This window comes from Macrobrachium nipponense, chromosome 9 (genome assembly GCF_015104395.2).
Source record: "Macrobrachium nipponense isolate FS-2020 chromosome 9, ASM1510439v2, whole genome shotgun sequence".
Lineage (NCBI taxonomy): Eukaryota > Metazoa > Arthropoda > Malacostraca > Decapoda > Palaemonidae > Macrobrachium > Macrobrachium nipponense.
Window position 1 is genome coordinate 83,535,264 of NC_061110.1, and position 16,998 is coordinate 83,552,261.

Sequence of the window (16,998 nt, forward strand, 5' to 3'; positions counted from 1 at the left end):
TGGAATGTCGGGAACGTAGGTTTGTATACTTTTGTATCAACCGTGCAAACTACAGCATCGGTGAGATGACGTGTGGGCAGTGTGGCGCGTGCCATCAAGCTTGTATCAGTGTATACTATGTCACAGTGGATCATGCCCTACTGTCTAGGGATTCTAGTTCTTGATCCTCCTCTTCATCACTTCACCCCTCATCCCTTTTGTACACAAGGTGATATGTTTTTCTTAAAGTACCAGCCTCTCATTTGGTTGACGTTGATATGTCCTCTGTTGCATCCATTACTCATGGAAGTTAACAGGATTTCCAAGATTACCATTGGTTCCACTGTCTATAGGAACAAACTTCATGTATCCTGGTCTTCTATTCTCTTCTGACGCTTTCTGGCTTCGTCTTCCCCCTTAAATAACAATGAAGGCTAATTATGACCAACGGTTTTTGTATAAGAAAAAAAGTTATGCAAAATAGTCTTTTTAGCCCTCCTTTCTTCTCTTCACTCTTCCAAGTACAAATTGTCACAGAAGACTGAGAAATTTTGTTAACAAATAGTGGACTGTGAGCTGGGCATGTGTGGTGGGATCCTTTTCTTTCAACTTTATGAGTTAGTGTAATTGGGTCAACTTTACATGGATCAACAAAAAATCTCTTGGTTTAAAAACTGTTTCTAACACTACAGGACAAGGTACAATATTTGATATTTTTACAAGTATATATGTCATTCAACATCAACAACTTACCCACACATAAGAGAAAGTTTCCCCATTAGGGGCAAACCAGTCAATATTGGGCCTCTCTTCACCATTAATGGACAAGAGTGGAGTTTCCTTCAAAGACAGTGGTTGGGAAAATACACATATGAGGGAACCACCATCATCATCATTATCATATCCTACTTGCATCAACCTGAAAACAAAATTATAACTATCAAAACCATGAACAGTAAAGAATGCTAAAAAATCTGGTGTCTCAAACAAAACAATAATAATCTGGAAAAATACAAGACTGCTGATCATTTCACAACCCTTGTGTTGTTTAGAAGATATTCAACTGTTTTGTAATGGAACTATAATTTACAATGAAAATTTTAAAAACTGTCAGTATACCAAGGGCTCACAATATAGTTCAATACTGAATTTTAAATTTTTAATTCATATAAATATGTATGCAGAATAAATTCTTCCTTATTTTTCTCTAATAGTCTTGAAATCCATGAGGCCAAAAAAATAAATGTATCTGACTAAATATTGTAAAAGCTTTTCACTTCACAATGCTATGCAATCATTAGCTGTCTACGTTAACGAAAGCAAGGGAAGAAAACCAATGGAAGGGGCTGGGAGGACAATCCTATAAAAACTTTGTATTCAAGAAATATAAACAATTATTCATATCCAACTTTTGGTTTCACTTATATTTTGTTATTTATTCCACCTATTTTTATTATTTATGTGGGAGGAAACTTGTGGCTCTTTAGAATTCTTGTCCATTTAACTCCTATAAAATTGGTAATAGCCAAAAACTTTACAGACTTTCACACACTTAAAATGTTTCTTGTACCAGTATCCTGGCTGTTACTCTCCAAAGGAAGTAAAAATATATAAATATTTGTGAAAGAGAATGGATCTGAACTTTGCCCTTTTTTTTTCTAAACAAGATCACTGAGAAATGCACTGCTGCCTTCATGTAAATGAACAGTTCTCCTGTTAAGATGAATTCTCAGTTCTTTAGATAAAGGTAAATTCCAATCTCTTTACTAGAGTGCTTAAAAAATTAATGAACTGCTTGATGATCACAGCTTCAAAAGAATGTTTCTGTAGTGCACCTACAGGAACAGAGAACGTCGGGTCTGATCTAAATCCTTTACTGTACTCTTAGATTTTTGTCAAGTTATTTCTGAAAAACAGAAGGGCAAGCTCTTCTATTCCGAGCAGACTGAAATGACAAATTTTTAGCCAATTTGTATTTTTCATAACTAACAAACCTTCGGTCTTAACATTAGATAATACTAGTGCCAAGCTGGAAACCGGCAGAATTAAAATTAAACTTGGGAGAGTAAGGGAAGCCATCACTTAGGGAATCAATTAACCCTCCGAAGCCCTAAAAATCAAAACCTCTCCTGTATGCCGGCGCCGGTTTCGAGTGAGCGTGGAAGCGGAAAAAAAAATTTTTTCAAAAAATCACAGCGCGCTTAGTTTTGAAGATTAAGAGTTCATTTTTGGCTCATTTTTTTTTCATTGCCTGAAGTTTAGTATGCAATCATCAGAAATGAAAAATTATATCATTATCATATGTAAATAATGCGATATATGGTAGCGAAAAAAAAAATTCATAGATAATTGTATTCAAATCACGCTGTGCAAAAAACGGTCAAAGCTAACGAGTTACTTTTTTTTCCGCTGTATTGTACACTAAATTGCAATCCTTTTGATATATAATACATAGTAAAACAATAAAAGCAACACCGGAAAAATATTATCACAAAATGATGTACGAATTCGTAACGCGCGGACGTAAAAAAATGTTATTTTCAAAAATTCACCGTAATTCTAAATATTGTTCTAGAGACTTCCAATTTGTTTCAAAATTAAGACAAATGATTGAATATTACGATACTGTAAGAGTTTTAGATTAGAATTGCAGATTTCGACCATTTCAGACGAGTTAAATTTAACCGAATGTCGAAATTTTGATATACAGGCGGTCCCCGGGTTACGACGGTTCCGGCTTACGACGTTCCGAGGTTACGACGCTTTTTCTTAAATATTCAATGGAAAAATCCGTCCTGGGTTACGACGCTTGTTCCGAGGTTACGACGCTGACGCTTCCGACGCTCCGAGTTAACGACGCTTTTAAAAAACTCATACTATGATAAAACTCCTTTATAGTTTAGCACAGTATATTAATAAAAATAAGTTTCTGGTTAGATTACAACAAAAATTTTGAGGTTATGATGATTTTCGACACTTTTTATGTCGTATTTTTCTATGTTTTTTAGTGACGCCTCATATGCGGAACTAGTTTCCGAGCGAATGAATACATACTAGCTTGCGGTGCGCAAAGTTTACATATAACAGTCCAAAAGCACAAATAATGAAAAAAATCATTGCTTGTTTCCAGTAATAATAACAAAACGAAGTTTCTGGTTAGATTACAATGAGAGAGAGAGAGAGAGAGAGAGAGAGAGAGAGAGGATGAGAGAGAGAGAGACGAGAGAGAGAGAGAGAGAGAGAGAGAGCAGAGTCAGAGAGAGAGAGAGAGAGGCGTCTTCCGACGCTCCGAGTAAGGACAGAGAAGTGTTCGTTTCGTTAAACGGCCTCTGACTCATGCCAGTAAATGTTTTGTTGATACTAATAATATAAGCCTATTTAAAGATACGTTTACTTTAATTAGTCTATATGATACGTAAATAGTAATCAGCTGTTCTTGTAGCCCTCAAGATTTGGCAAAATCACTCCAGGTTGTACATAAAACTTCAAGAATGTAGTGTCACCAGAGGATTACAATAGTTTTTACCTTCAAGAACCAGCATTCTTTTATGAAAATAACTCCAGGTTGTACATAAAACTACAGGAAACAACATGTAGTGTAACCAAAGGATTACAAGTAAGGTTTTTATAACTTTTTATTAGTTTAAGACATATTTCCAAGCGTCGTTCCGGCTTACGACGATTTTCGGCTTACGACGCGTCTCAAGAACGGAACCCCCGTCGTAACCCGGGGACTGCCTGTATATATTTTTTTATATGCACATATTTCGGAGATGGAAAAAGCTACAACCTTCAATTATTTTTTATTGTATTTTTCATGAATTTGCACACATTTTGATATATGAAACTCTATAAAAAGGCTTATATGAAAAGGAGCAAATATTAGGATAATGCGATGTACGTATTTTGGAGACTTGCGGCTGCGATCGGCGCGCGGAGTGAAGGTAAATATATTTTTCAAAAATTCACCATAAATCACAATATTGTTCTAGAGACTTCAAATTTGTTTCAAAATGAAGAAAAATGATGGAATATTACTAGGCCGTAAGAGTTTTAGCTTACAATTGCGTTTTTCAACTATTTCGGTAAAGTCAAATTTGACTGAACGTGGTTTTTTTTCTATTTATCGTGATTTATATGCAAATATTTCGAAAAAAGAGAAAAGCTACAATCTTCAATCATTTTTAGTTGTATTCTACATGAAATTGCGCACATTTTCATATATAAAACTTTATGTAACAGCTAATTTTAAATGGTGCAAACATTTCGACAATCGCACAAAAAAATTCTGATTTTTTCGGAAGAGTTACTGCGCGAACGTAAGGAAAATTTTTTTTTTTTTTTCATAAATTCACCATAAATCGACATATTGTGCTAGAGACTTCCAAGTCGTTGCAAAATGAAGGTAAATGATTGAATATTACTAGAATATAAGAGTTTTAGCTTACAATTGCGTTTTTCTACCATTTCGGTAGAGTCAAAGTTGACCGAAAGTTTAAATTTTTGCACTTAACGTTACTTATATGAAAATATTTCGAAACTGATAAAAGCTACAACCATGGGTTATTTTTAGTTGTATTGTGCATGAAATTGCGCACATTTCCATATATAAAACTTTATGTAACGGCAAATTTAAAAGGGTGCAAACATTAGGACAATCGCACGAAAAAATTTATCGGAAGTTATCGCACGAACGTAAGGAAAAAGTTTTTTCATAAATTCACCATAAATCGAAATATTGTGCTAGAGACGTCCAATTTGTTGCAAAATGAAGGCAAATGATTGAATATTACTATAATATAAGAATTTTAGCTTACAATTGCGTTTCTTGACCATTTCTGTAGAGTCAAAGTTGACCGAAGGTTGAAATTTTTGCACTTATCGTTATTTATATGAAAATATTTCAAAACTCATAAAGTATTTTACATGAAATTGCGCACATTTTTATATATAATACTTCATGTAAAGGATAATTTAAAATGGTGCAAAAATTATGTCAAAGTGACGAAATAATTTCCAAGATGTGTCACCAATACTTTTTAGTGCGATAAGAAAGAAATTCGCGCTTGCGTAGCGATTGTAAACAAAACAATGCCTTGATCCGTGAACTCCCAGCATCACCCAAGGCGCGTGATACAAAAGTTTTCGGCTGGTAGGCCTATAAGTATTTTTCCGCGAATTTAAAAAAAAACTTTTTTGAGCCGACGTATGATACGTCCAATCGGCATACGGGACACATTTTGACTCAACGTTTAATACGTCCAATCGGCGTAAGAGGGTTAACTGCTCTTTCTGAAGATAATCATGGAAAAAAATGGCCTTGCTAATTATAAGGGATGTTATGTAGCTTGTATATCTTGTAATCATTACTTTGCAGTGAACATTTTCATCAGCAGGGACTCTAAGAAACCCCTTGTAAGAAAGATCACCCAAGGGAAACTAAGAACTAGTTTGTATGGAGTCTTGCAAGACAGTAGCCCTCCTAGAAGCGCCAAACATGGTCAAAGCATGTACATCATGCAGGCACACCTTGTTGGAAGGAGATTTGTAAGCAATCAATAAGTACTGTCACTGAGTAACCCCCTGTTGGTTACTTATGCAAGGAATCATATTCTGCCCTTTCCCAGAATCTTTCTACTACATCATCACCTTTATGTTTTTTAAGTCTGATTTTCCCTTACCATGGATAAATGTAAAGTGAATTCTCTTTAAATGTCTTTCTTCTCATGAACTTTGTTATTTCTGCCAGAATTCCCAACTGGTATAAATTTGCATCTATGCCATTTCTCCACAATTTTCTGGGCCCTCCTGCAGGTCTTCCACTACTTTCATATCTACTATTCTCCTGACTTGCTGCATCTCTCCTCATCACATGTCCAAACCATCTCAAGCTTTGATAATTTCTATTTTCCATCCTCTGAACATCCAATTGCTCTCCACATTTCTCATCTGTAATATGATCTTCCTACTATAAAACGACTCCTCTATTTTTTTTAAAGTATCATCGTTTCTTCTGTTTTATTCTGATTACTAACAGATATATTTACATATTTACCAACAATATAGCAAAATCTTTTCAACTCATCTGTGCCATTGCTATCTTATTTTTTCTACTGACTTCTAGCATGTTTCTTAGATAACAGACATATTCTGCATGGTTTGCCCTTCTAACACATGGTACTGCTTCTCCCTCTCTACATTTACTCTTCTTATATACTGCAATCACTGAAATACCTTACTTCATTTACATTTTGCCATTCTGAGTATCTTTTGTGGGAGCATCTACTTCCAGTACATAAGTTCACTCTCACAGTTCCTTCACATCCACCTTATATAAAGGGCCTTTCCTTTTTATTTTACATACATGGCTTTGCTTACATTTCTCTCTTACATATTTCATGCATTTCTGCAACTTATTCTAACTCAAGGTCATTTGTATACATTACCAGGGGCCTCCTTTTCTGCATTTCTGTTGAGCTGGCTCAATTGCTATGATAAACAATAGAATGCACAGTGCTGATCCTTGATGGAAACCAACACTTATCTTACTTTCCTTGATATAGATGCCATTGACTTTATTTAACTTGTCTTAAGGTACACCAAATAACTAACTTACCAAGTCTTCCTTGTACCCTCTGCTTTTGTAATGACCATTACTTGTCTTGGTCCTATATTGTGTCTTCTCCTGGTCCACAAATATATACGTTGTATAATCTATTCTATTTCTGATGATTCTGAGAATTTTTCATTTTCATATTCCTTGATGTTGCATTCTCTAATGATCCCTCTGCCATGTCTACATACTCCAGTCCATTTCATTCTTCATTCTCTTCATTTCATATACTAACTCTATATCTTTTAAACAAACTTTCAGAATCCAATCTGGATGACACACCCCTGTGATTACACTGAATGTTTCTTTAAATTCTAGTCTCTATTTTAATTTAGTCTCCTATTTGTGAAGTACATATTGAAAGGCATGGAATATGTAGAGCATTTATATAAAATTTTAAATTTGCATCATTATTACTGTTTCTATGGCATATACAGATAGAAACCTCAGATTTGCACTATTATTATTATTGTTACTAAAGCATCATGACTGTCTTTCTGATTATAGTTTTCCTAACTCTTACAACATTCCATCTCTCCACTTCTGTGTTTGTCTGGGATCCTCATGCTCATTATCACATTTGGAAATTTAATATAACATAAAAAAAAAACTCTCAAGGTCAAAAGTCAACACATGGATGCAAAATATGGACTGAGCTGTCTCTTCACCCATGTAACAAATGTCATTCAAAAAATACATGAGGATGTATCAGCAGGTGATGCTCTTTGTTCATCCAGAAATGCAAGCTAAGGTTAGTGGAATACAAGTGATACCTTTTACACCAATTACCAATTCCCAGTATTAATGACAGTATATATATTATATATACAAATATATTTATATATTATAATATATATATATATATATATATCATATATATATATATATATATATATATATATATATATTATATATAATATTATATATTATCTCTATATATATGTCGGTAATATCCTCTCTCTATTATAGTCTCGATATGGGATATCTTCTCTATATTATATCTCTATTTATCTCTATATATGTATGTATATATATCTCAATCATCTCTATATATCTATCTCTCTTCTCTATCTATATATACATATCTCTTGTCTATCTCTATATATATATATATATATCTCTATCTCTATCTCTATCTCTATCTCTATATCTATATCTATATCTATATCTATATCTATATCGTATATATATATATATATATATCTATATATATATATATATATATATATATGGTATATATATATATAGTATGTATGTATATACATATATATATATATTATATATATATATATATATATATTATATCTGTATATATATATATATATATATATATATATATGTATCATATATATATATATATATATATATATATATATATATATATATATATATATATATAGTATATATCTATATATATATGTATATACATATATATATATATATATATATATATATATATAACTATATATATATATATATGTATATCTGTTATATATATATATATATATATATATATATATATATGTATATATATATATATATATATATATATATATATGCTGTAATTAATACAAATAATAAAATTTACATGAAAATGTTCTAAGTTAATTTGTCAGTCACATATAAATTGCACAGTCATAAGCAACTGTATGCCTGTCTGTTGACCCCATCTTTCTCTCTTGCAATGTGTACTGTACTCCAAGTTTTGCTCAAGTTAACTTCTCTTGAAAGCATGTGATTAATATCACTATGGGTATCATCAAATTAAGTGTAGTTATTAATACCACTATGGGTATCATCACATTAAGTGTAGTTATTAATACCACTATGGGTATCGTCAAATTAAGTGTACTTAATATTAACTCAGTGTTTCAACCAATGATATATGATAACTTATGCTCAAGTAGTTTACAACATGTACAAACACAAAAAATTTGGATGAAATGTTCACTGGATTTTTAAGGGTAAACCAAAATTTGAGGAAAAAAGAATAGATACTTGCTCTATAATAACACCAGACAAATGCATATACTTAGTAACATATGCATACAATACTTTTTTTATTATCATTTATGAAGCTTGAATGTACTGTGGAATTTGTTACTGTATTTAGCATCCTGCAAGTCATTATTGGTACATATCTAAATATATCTAGAAGAGGAATCATCATAGGAGTCAATGTTATGAAAAAATGGCTACATCAACATGGCTCAGAAATTTCAGCATATCACCACCTTCCCAAAATGTAAACTGCACTTTTTAAGTACAATGGTACCTCGACATACGAAAGTCCCAGCTTACGAAAAATTCAAGATACGAAAGCAAATAAGAAGATTTTTTTGGGTCTACATACAAAAATAGTTCAGGTTACGAAAGGTTGTTGCTGTAAAGTCCCAAGATTCGCCCGGACCACCGATAACAATTTTAAAACTCGCGCACCGCCAACTGAGTAGATTCGCCACCATCCTCCTGCTCTCCCATTGGTTCCTGATGCTAGTCACCGCCATAAGATCCTGCTCTCCTATTGGTCAGCATCTCTCCCATCGTGCTCTACGTAAAGGCGTCCTTCGCCCACTGCTTCACACCCGTGTTTGTGTACGCACGAGGAATTCGTTCATTCTGTACGATTTAGTTTATTAACGTAAATTCGTGTTAGTGATTTCGTTGTACTACTTTATCGTGTTGTGTGAGAACTTTAGTACATATACTACATAACTTAATTACGTACTGTATACGTAGTCATGGGTCCCAAGAAAGTTGCTGAAGTTCACGGAAAGAAGAGGATGGTTTCTATGAAGACGAAGATGGAGATAATTAAAAAGTATGAAGCTGGCATGCGGTTGAGTGTGATCGCCAAGGCTGGCATGCGGTTGAGTGTGATCGCCAAGGAATATGGCCGAAATCCATCGACAATAGGCACCATCCTTAAGCAGACGGATGCCATCAAAGCAGCTACACCTTCCAAGGGCATGACTATTTTGTCTAACAAGAGGAGCCATGTGCACGACGAGATGGAGAGGCTGCTTCTTGTCTGGATAAAAGACAAAGAAATCGCTGGCGATACGATAACCGAGACGGCAATCTCCCACAAGGCCAGCGCTATTTTTGGCGATTTGATTGCCCAGGCCGAAGACGACGGAGGAGAAGGGACATCGACGCCAACCCCAGAGTTAAAGGCTTCTCATGGGTGGTTAGAAAAATTCCGGAAACGGACTGGCATCCATTCGGTGGTGCGGCATGGGGAGGCGGCCAGCTCAGACACGAAAGCAGCCGAAGCCTTTATTAAGACGTTCAATGAGATGACGATCAACGAAGGCTACAGTTCTCAGCAAGTCTTCAACTGTGATGAGACTGGCCTTTTTTGGAAAAAATGCCTCGTCGGTTGACATCACGGAGGAAGAGAAGAAGCTACCTGGGCATAAGCCTATGAAAGACAGGCTTACGCTCGCACTTTGTTCGAACGCCAGTGGGGATTGCAAGGTGAAGCCCCTACTTGTGTATTATTCGGAGACTCCTCGAGCCTTCAAGGCCCACAAAGTGCTAAAGGAGAAGCTTCCAGTGATGTGGAGGGCTAATGTGAAAGCCTGGGTAACGAGACTTTTGTTCACCAAGTGGGTAAATCTGTGTTTCGGCCTGACAGTGAAGAAATTCTTGGAAGAGAAGCGCCTCCCTCTGAAATGTCTGCTGTTGTTGGACAATGCCCCTGCTCACCCTCCTGGCCTCGAGGAAGATATCCTAGCGGAGTATTCTTTCATCAAGGTTCTTTATCTTCCGCCTAACACCACCCCTCTCCTCCAGCCCTAGGACCAGCAAGTGATATCGAACTTCAAGAAGCTGTATACGAAACATCTTTTCAAGAGATGTTTCGACATCACCGATACCACAAACCTCACCTTGCGTGAATTTTGGAAGGAGCATTTCGATATTGTAATATGCATCCGACTCATCGATCAAGCTTGGCAGGAGGTTTCGAGGCAAACCTTGAATTCTTCGTGGAGGAAACTCTGGCCTGATGCCGTATCCACCCGAGACTTTGATGGATTCGACGTGGGCGAAGCTGGTGCAGATTCAGAAACAGCTGATGATCCTGAAACTGTTTTGCAACCAGATCTTGACGAGCTCGTTGCACTCGGCAAGTCCATGGGGCTGGTCGTCGACGAGGACGACATCAATGACCTTCTCGAGGAGCACCAAGAGGAGCTTACGACGGATGACCTGAAGGAGTTGGAGGCCATGCAACATAATGTCGTTCAAGAAGAGTTCTCTAGCAGCGGCGAGGAGGAGGACGACGACTATGACAGCAGCAGAAATTAAGGATGCTCTAGCTGCTTTTCATAAGGTGCAATCATTTGTAGAAAAGACACACCCTGAAAAGGCTTACACAGGTCGTATGCTTGCGCAGTTCGATGACGTTTGCCTTAGTTGTTTCAGGAACATTGTCAAAAGCAGGCAGAAGCAATCTTCCTTCGATAGTTATTTATTAAAGAGGCCTTTAGTAAGCAAACAGGAAGATCCAAGTGATACGAAAAAACAGAAAGTTGAAAGTGGTGAAGAAATTGAAATTTTTTAAAGTATAAAAAAGTAAAAAAAAAAAAAATGTAAAAATAAAAAAAAAGAATAAATAAAATTTAATTTTAAGTTTTTTGTAATGTTGTGTTAACCTTTTGTGCCATTTGTTAATGTGTTTCGTAAAGTTTAGTCTTAATTTTTCCTGACATTTTTTAATGTGTTTCGTGAAGTTAAGTGTATGTACGTACAAGTTTTCTGCTGTTCGTCCTCCTCCTCTGTCGCCACTTTCGGAGATAGCCTCACTCGAAAGGTAAGGTTCCACATTTTACTACATACGTACATATGTAAGTACAGTATTTCTTGTATACCATGTACACTAATACACTTTATTTACAGGTACTATGTAGTACATATTAGTAGTACGTATTAAGTTAGGTATTGAATGGTCCAAATTGTTGTATTTCATTGTTTATTGGTCAACTTAGCTTTATTATAAAATTTAATGGGGTGTTTTTGTAGGGCTTGGAATGAATTAATCAATTTACATGTAAAATGCGGTTCAAGATACGAAAAGCTCAGGTTACGAAGGCGGCCTCGGAACGGATTAATTTCGTATCCTGAGGTACCACTGTAACTGTCTGCCTGTTGGTGTTTACTCCCTCTTTCTCTCTTGCAGTGTGTATTATTTTAATCCAGTAACTGTAACCTTCAAAAGATATTTAGATATGTTTTGTAATGTACCCACTCATAATGCAATACTATTTGTTTCATAACATTCTTCATCTACAAGTCATAATAAATTTACAATAAAAATACTGACTGTATATAAAATGTGTCTGTGAGTATGAAACGCAGAGATGGTAGGCTGAGTAATACTGTCTGCAACCATCACTATCATTTACAAGTTTTATACCTTTTGTTATGGATTGTACTATTGTAAAACTATATTCTACTATATAACATACACTTTTGTATGATAAAAATAACATCTTAACACGTAACACTTTCACTTGACAATAAAATAGACAAAATTAAAACCAAGTCTCTGTCAGACGGGAATCATAGATTAAGAGGGAGTCAATAATATTTACATCATCATGTTTGCATTGTTCAGAATTATATCTATATATATACATTAAGAATTATACATTATAGTATCTGTATCTATGTGTTACCAAGTGTTACGTAAGAAATACAGTGCTTCAAGTTCATAATTAATTCTTGAATAAAAAAACAAAATGTTTGCATGAAAGAGTAATAAAAAAAAAACTAGAAATGATACATATCTGAAAATGAACTCCTTTTCTAAGGCCTACAAATAAAAATATCAATCTTCAAATAAATTATTATCATACTTCTGACTGAACAAGAACAACACTTGGCAATATTTTGATTACCAATTCATTGTTACTATAAAAAAATGGAGCAGTGTCAACACACCCAAAGAATAGCTCAGCAAAAACACACTTCCACTAGAATGGCTTAGCCAGGTTACTATGTAGCAAATTACACTAAACATAAAAGATCATATTTTGATATGAAGTGCATGCAAGGGAGGCATGACAAATCAGTTACAAAGAAACCACCTCACGCAGTTAGTCAAGCAAGTATTGGTTGTGCTCGTTTCAGCATTCGCACGTCTTGTGTACTTACCGGATTATTCTGTCAAAAATGAACAAGGCGTTTTATTTTTCAAGGCTCAGATGTATCTGATAAGTAACAAAATCAGATTTATCATTTCTTGCACTTGACTCAACAAAGCTCAATCTTGGAGTCTACTTGCTAGGGTTGGGTTATCCATACCTATACTTATTATTTGCAGTACAAAAAATAAAATAGCCATTCAAGATAAATAATTGTCCTCCACATGGGCTTTATTAGAGAGGAAACATTACTGCTCTATGAAAGTTACAGTTGTCCATTTGCAAACAAACTACATATAAAATTCATAAGCAGTTCCCTATGGATCACAGACTGCAAAGATCAAATCCAACCTAAGGGCCAAATTTAATATGGGATTTTCATCTTACTTGATCATTGGCCACTAACAGAGTTCTTTTGTAACCTAACAATTATATTGGAGGTTTTTTGAAGTACTACACAATTCCTTAGAATCTCTTGGTGCATTATACCACATAAATTGTACTATTTCTATACTGGATGCTAGCTAACCGACACAATATCCTGTACTCTATATCTATAATAAGTTCAGGTATAATTAGCATTCTTAATATCTTACAGGTTCTCAGCCCATAAAACTAGACCTCAGAAAAGAAACAAAGTCCAACTCAAACATGCCACCTGGCTAAACCAGAATATTTCCTCAAATTCAACTGGTTTGCAGATGTGCTGTCCACCCACCATCCTACTCTGAGGTCTAAAGACAACCAAAACCATATTCAAAGTCATTATGAGTTCTTAAAATTATATATTAGTCCTAAAATGGCTAAAAGAGAAAAATAAACTTCCTAAAAATGGGGAAGAAAATGAGCTTGATCAAATATAAAAACTACAATCACTTTTCAATTAAAGATTAGTACATACAGTCAAACCTTGGTTTTCGTACGCCTCTCTATTCTTAAGTTTTGGTTTTCGTAGACTTTTTGTATGAAATTTTGTCTCAGTTATCATATGTTTCCTTGGTTTTCGTACACTTGGAAATGCTCCATCCTGGGGCCCAGCGCACGACCGGGCCCCGTATCGAGCGCCTAAACAAAACATCCCACCTTCTTTCGTGACTCATTCTGCTTTATGTTCCAAGTGCTAGCCCTTGTGTAAAAAAGGCGAGAAACACTATCAATTTAAGAAAAAACTCTTAGAAAAGTATTGGAGGAAGTTGCATGCCAATCTCAGTGAGAAAATGCCTTCAACAAGCTCTGCTGTTAGTAAATTTAAGGATAGCAGAGGCTGGTTTGAAAAATTCAGAAAATGAATTTGCAAACATTCTGTGCCTACTTCAGGAATTAAGGACATGTTTGCAAAGTAAAATGCTATAAAAAAAATTTTGTGGAGATTTATCATCCCAACAAAGAAGTTATAAGCCATCTAACATGTTTAATGACAATGTCGTGTTTAACTTTAGGGAAATTTTAAAGAAACACCAGAAACAAATGTCTCTGGATAGTTTTATTGTGTGACAGGGGTCCAGTAACTTTCAAGATGGTCCTAGTCCCAGTAAAAAACGAAGAGGGGAAGTAACCTTAGATAGTGCTAGTAAAAAATGAAGAGAAGTAACCCCAGATAGGTCCTTGATACCAGAAGTCCTTCTGGAGGGAGATTCCCCTTCCAAACAATAACCTCTCCTCCTTCCTCTCCTTCTTCCATATGATAACAGGTGTTTTCCATAAAGGTAACAGTGATGTTAAATGTTCATTTATTCATTACATTAGTCATTTATATTTATTTCTTTGTTTTCTGTATGTAAAACTCTGTTTATTCCCTATAAAATGTATTTTTTGATAATATTTTTGGGGGTCTAGAATGCATTAATTGTATTTACATTATTCTTTATAGGAATTATTATTTCAGCTTTTGTATGTTTCGGTTTTTGTAGGAGGTTCTAGAATGGATTATGTACGAAAACCAAGGTTCCACTATATTTACTAAATTTTTTGTGGGTTCTAAGAAATGACTGTTGGTTTTAAAAAATGTAATTTCACATCAGTCAGTGGTAATTTTCATTGAAAATTTCCCATAAACTTGACCCTTTTCTAAAACTTATAATCTATTACACTGTACATACTGTATATGGCCTTGTTTATGTAAGGTTCTCAGAACAAGTCCTATCATCATCCCTGTTATTTTTGCCTTAACTTTTAATTAAGAGTTGATTAGTACTTACAAATCCTTTCCTTGTAAGAGCTGATTAGTACATATAACTCTTAAAAAAATATAAGTGACTCAGGAAAAAAGGAGTAACAGCCCAACTAATTTAAAAAGAGCTCCTATATAAAACTGCATATACTGGAAATCAAATTTTGATAGTTGCTCTCCAGTGACTCGAGCCTCAAATGTCAGTGGGAACGGTTTTACCTGGTAAACTTTACTATCCAATAGAGATTGGCTGAATGAAAATAAATAACCTTTTTACCTATATTGAAAATTCTCATTCAACCAAAGATATGGTTCGTAATGCTATTCTGCTAGATGTTCCCCTTTCTCTCATGTCTAAAAGTACTCTTCCTAGAGAACTCTAAGTCATAAGTTAAGGGACAAACAAAGATGATTATAGGCCTTGTTCAAAGAATTACATTAAGCATACCATATAAAATATAGTGTATAAAGTATCATACATTTAGAAACTAAAATCTATGAAAAAACGTAATAAAATGAACAATTTAATAATTATTTAGCACTTACAATTCTAGAATGTCTTTACCTTCCACTGCATCTATTTAAGATATTAATTTTACCAGCAAAATGTTATAACTACAGTAATTATGATTAATAAGATAAAAATGCTTATGTGTACAGTACCTTGGATACTTCTCTTGTCGGTTAATAAGCCACCTAAGAAAAAACCATGGACTCTGATCAGAGGGGTCTGTGAATACCGCTTCAACAACAGTTTTTAATTCCTGAAATAGATAAAATGAAGAAAGAATTACACATTTAGCATTTCTATCAACAGCTTCTGGGATGGCAGTATTTACTAATTAATTTACTTAACCATAAACCTTTTTAAAAAACTACAACAAATGTAAGCCTTTTTGGTACAAGTGGTCATCCAACTTCAACCATTGATCAGTAACTGATTCTGCATCACAACCAGAGAACTTCACTATTGTATTCTTGTCAAGGGGAATGTTCGGCCGTTCTTATGTTAGTTTCCAAGAGCATTCACATAAATTTATCTGGTACACACGAGCTTCAAAAATCTGATCTCTTAAAGGCTGGTTTGTGCTTTATACACAATTTAGTTTCCAAAATTAACAACTTCACTAAGAAGCTAAAAAATTGGAAAATTCACAGGCCTGGCCAGCTTTGTACAGTAAAATACAATATCCATCAATTAATCTGCATTTCAAGTTTTCTTTGACAACACTGAAAAGCACCAACTTCAGGAACTGTATGTCTCCAAACAAGGTTATAACTTTTTACTTTACTTGGTATTTTCACATGCTTTGCAATGAACTTCTGATTAGATTTGCATTGCTTGTAAATATGCAATCAATTCTTATTTCCTTAGAATTTCATTTTGTTATAGAAACTCCTAAAAATTGGAAGCCACACCTATGAAATTCAAAATAAGGAACCATTTTTATTATAATAAAGCTTTATATTACAATAAAAAAAAGGTGAAAAAAAGAAAAAAATAAATAGTATGATATTGTAAGGTAAGGCTTTCAGTCCAATGGCTGAATACATGACCACATCAATGTTGTTATTTACAAATTCACCAGAAAACATTACAAGCTAACATTATTATATACACTGTGATACTACTGTAATAAAAATTTTCTATAAATAAAATTTTAAAAAATTATAGCATTTTCAGTTTCTACTGAAAAAAAATAATGTTAAATAATGATATTTTTATAATTATGTTATGTTCTGTAGAGTAATTGGAAATAAAGCTTTTCTGTGCACAATACTTTTTTGTGTCATGTTCAGAGCTGTTATATTGTATATCATGACTTTTACAGTTTAACAATGCTTGCCTTTTCTTTCAAGATTTCAAGTAATTCTAGTTTTGTCTTGGTTAGCACTTTATATTTATCTTGTATGCTATATGTTCAATGCTTATTTGCCTTCTATGTTGCATCATTACATTGCCCACTATTAAACCGTTACATATTTTGGTAGCTATTGCTCATTATGTTGACATTGCACAGTAATAATAAAAAGAAACATTGCCTTCGCTAGTATTGAAAGAAAGCTACATTGCATTTAGCATA

General features: G+C 34.2%; 1 protein-coding gene across 1 annotated transcript in view; it reads right to left on the reverse strand.

Annotated features, from left to right (window-relative positions):
• Positions 1-16,998, reverse strand: part of LOC135217960 (geranylgeranyl transferase type-2 subunit alpha-like) — an 80,883-nt gene that overhangs the window by 9,426 nt on the left and 54,459 nt on the right. The window contains exons 6-7 of the mRNA XM_064254067.1: positions 15,578-15,678; positions 733-898 (exon numbers count right to left, since the gene is read on the reverse strand). Of these exons, the coding sequence (XP_064110137.1) occupies positions 733-898; positions 15,578-15,678 (267 nt within the window). The remainder of the gene's footprint in view (positions 1-732; positions 899-15,577; positions 15,679-16,998) is intronic.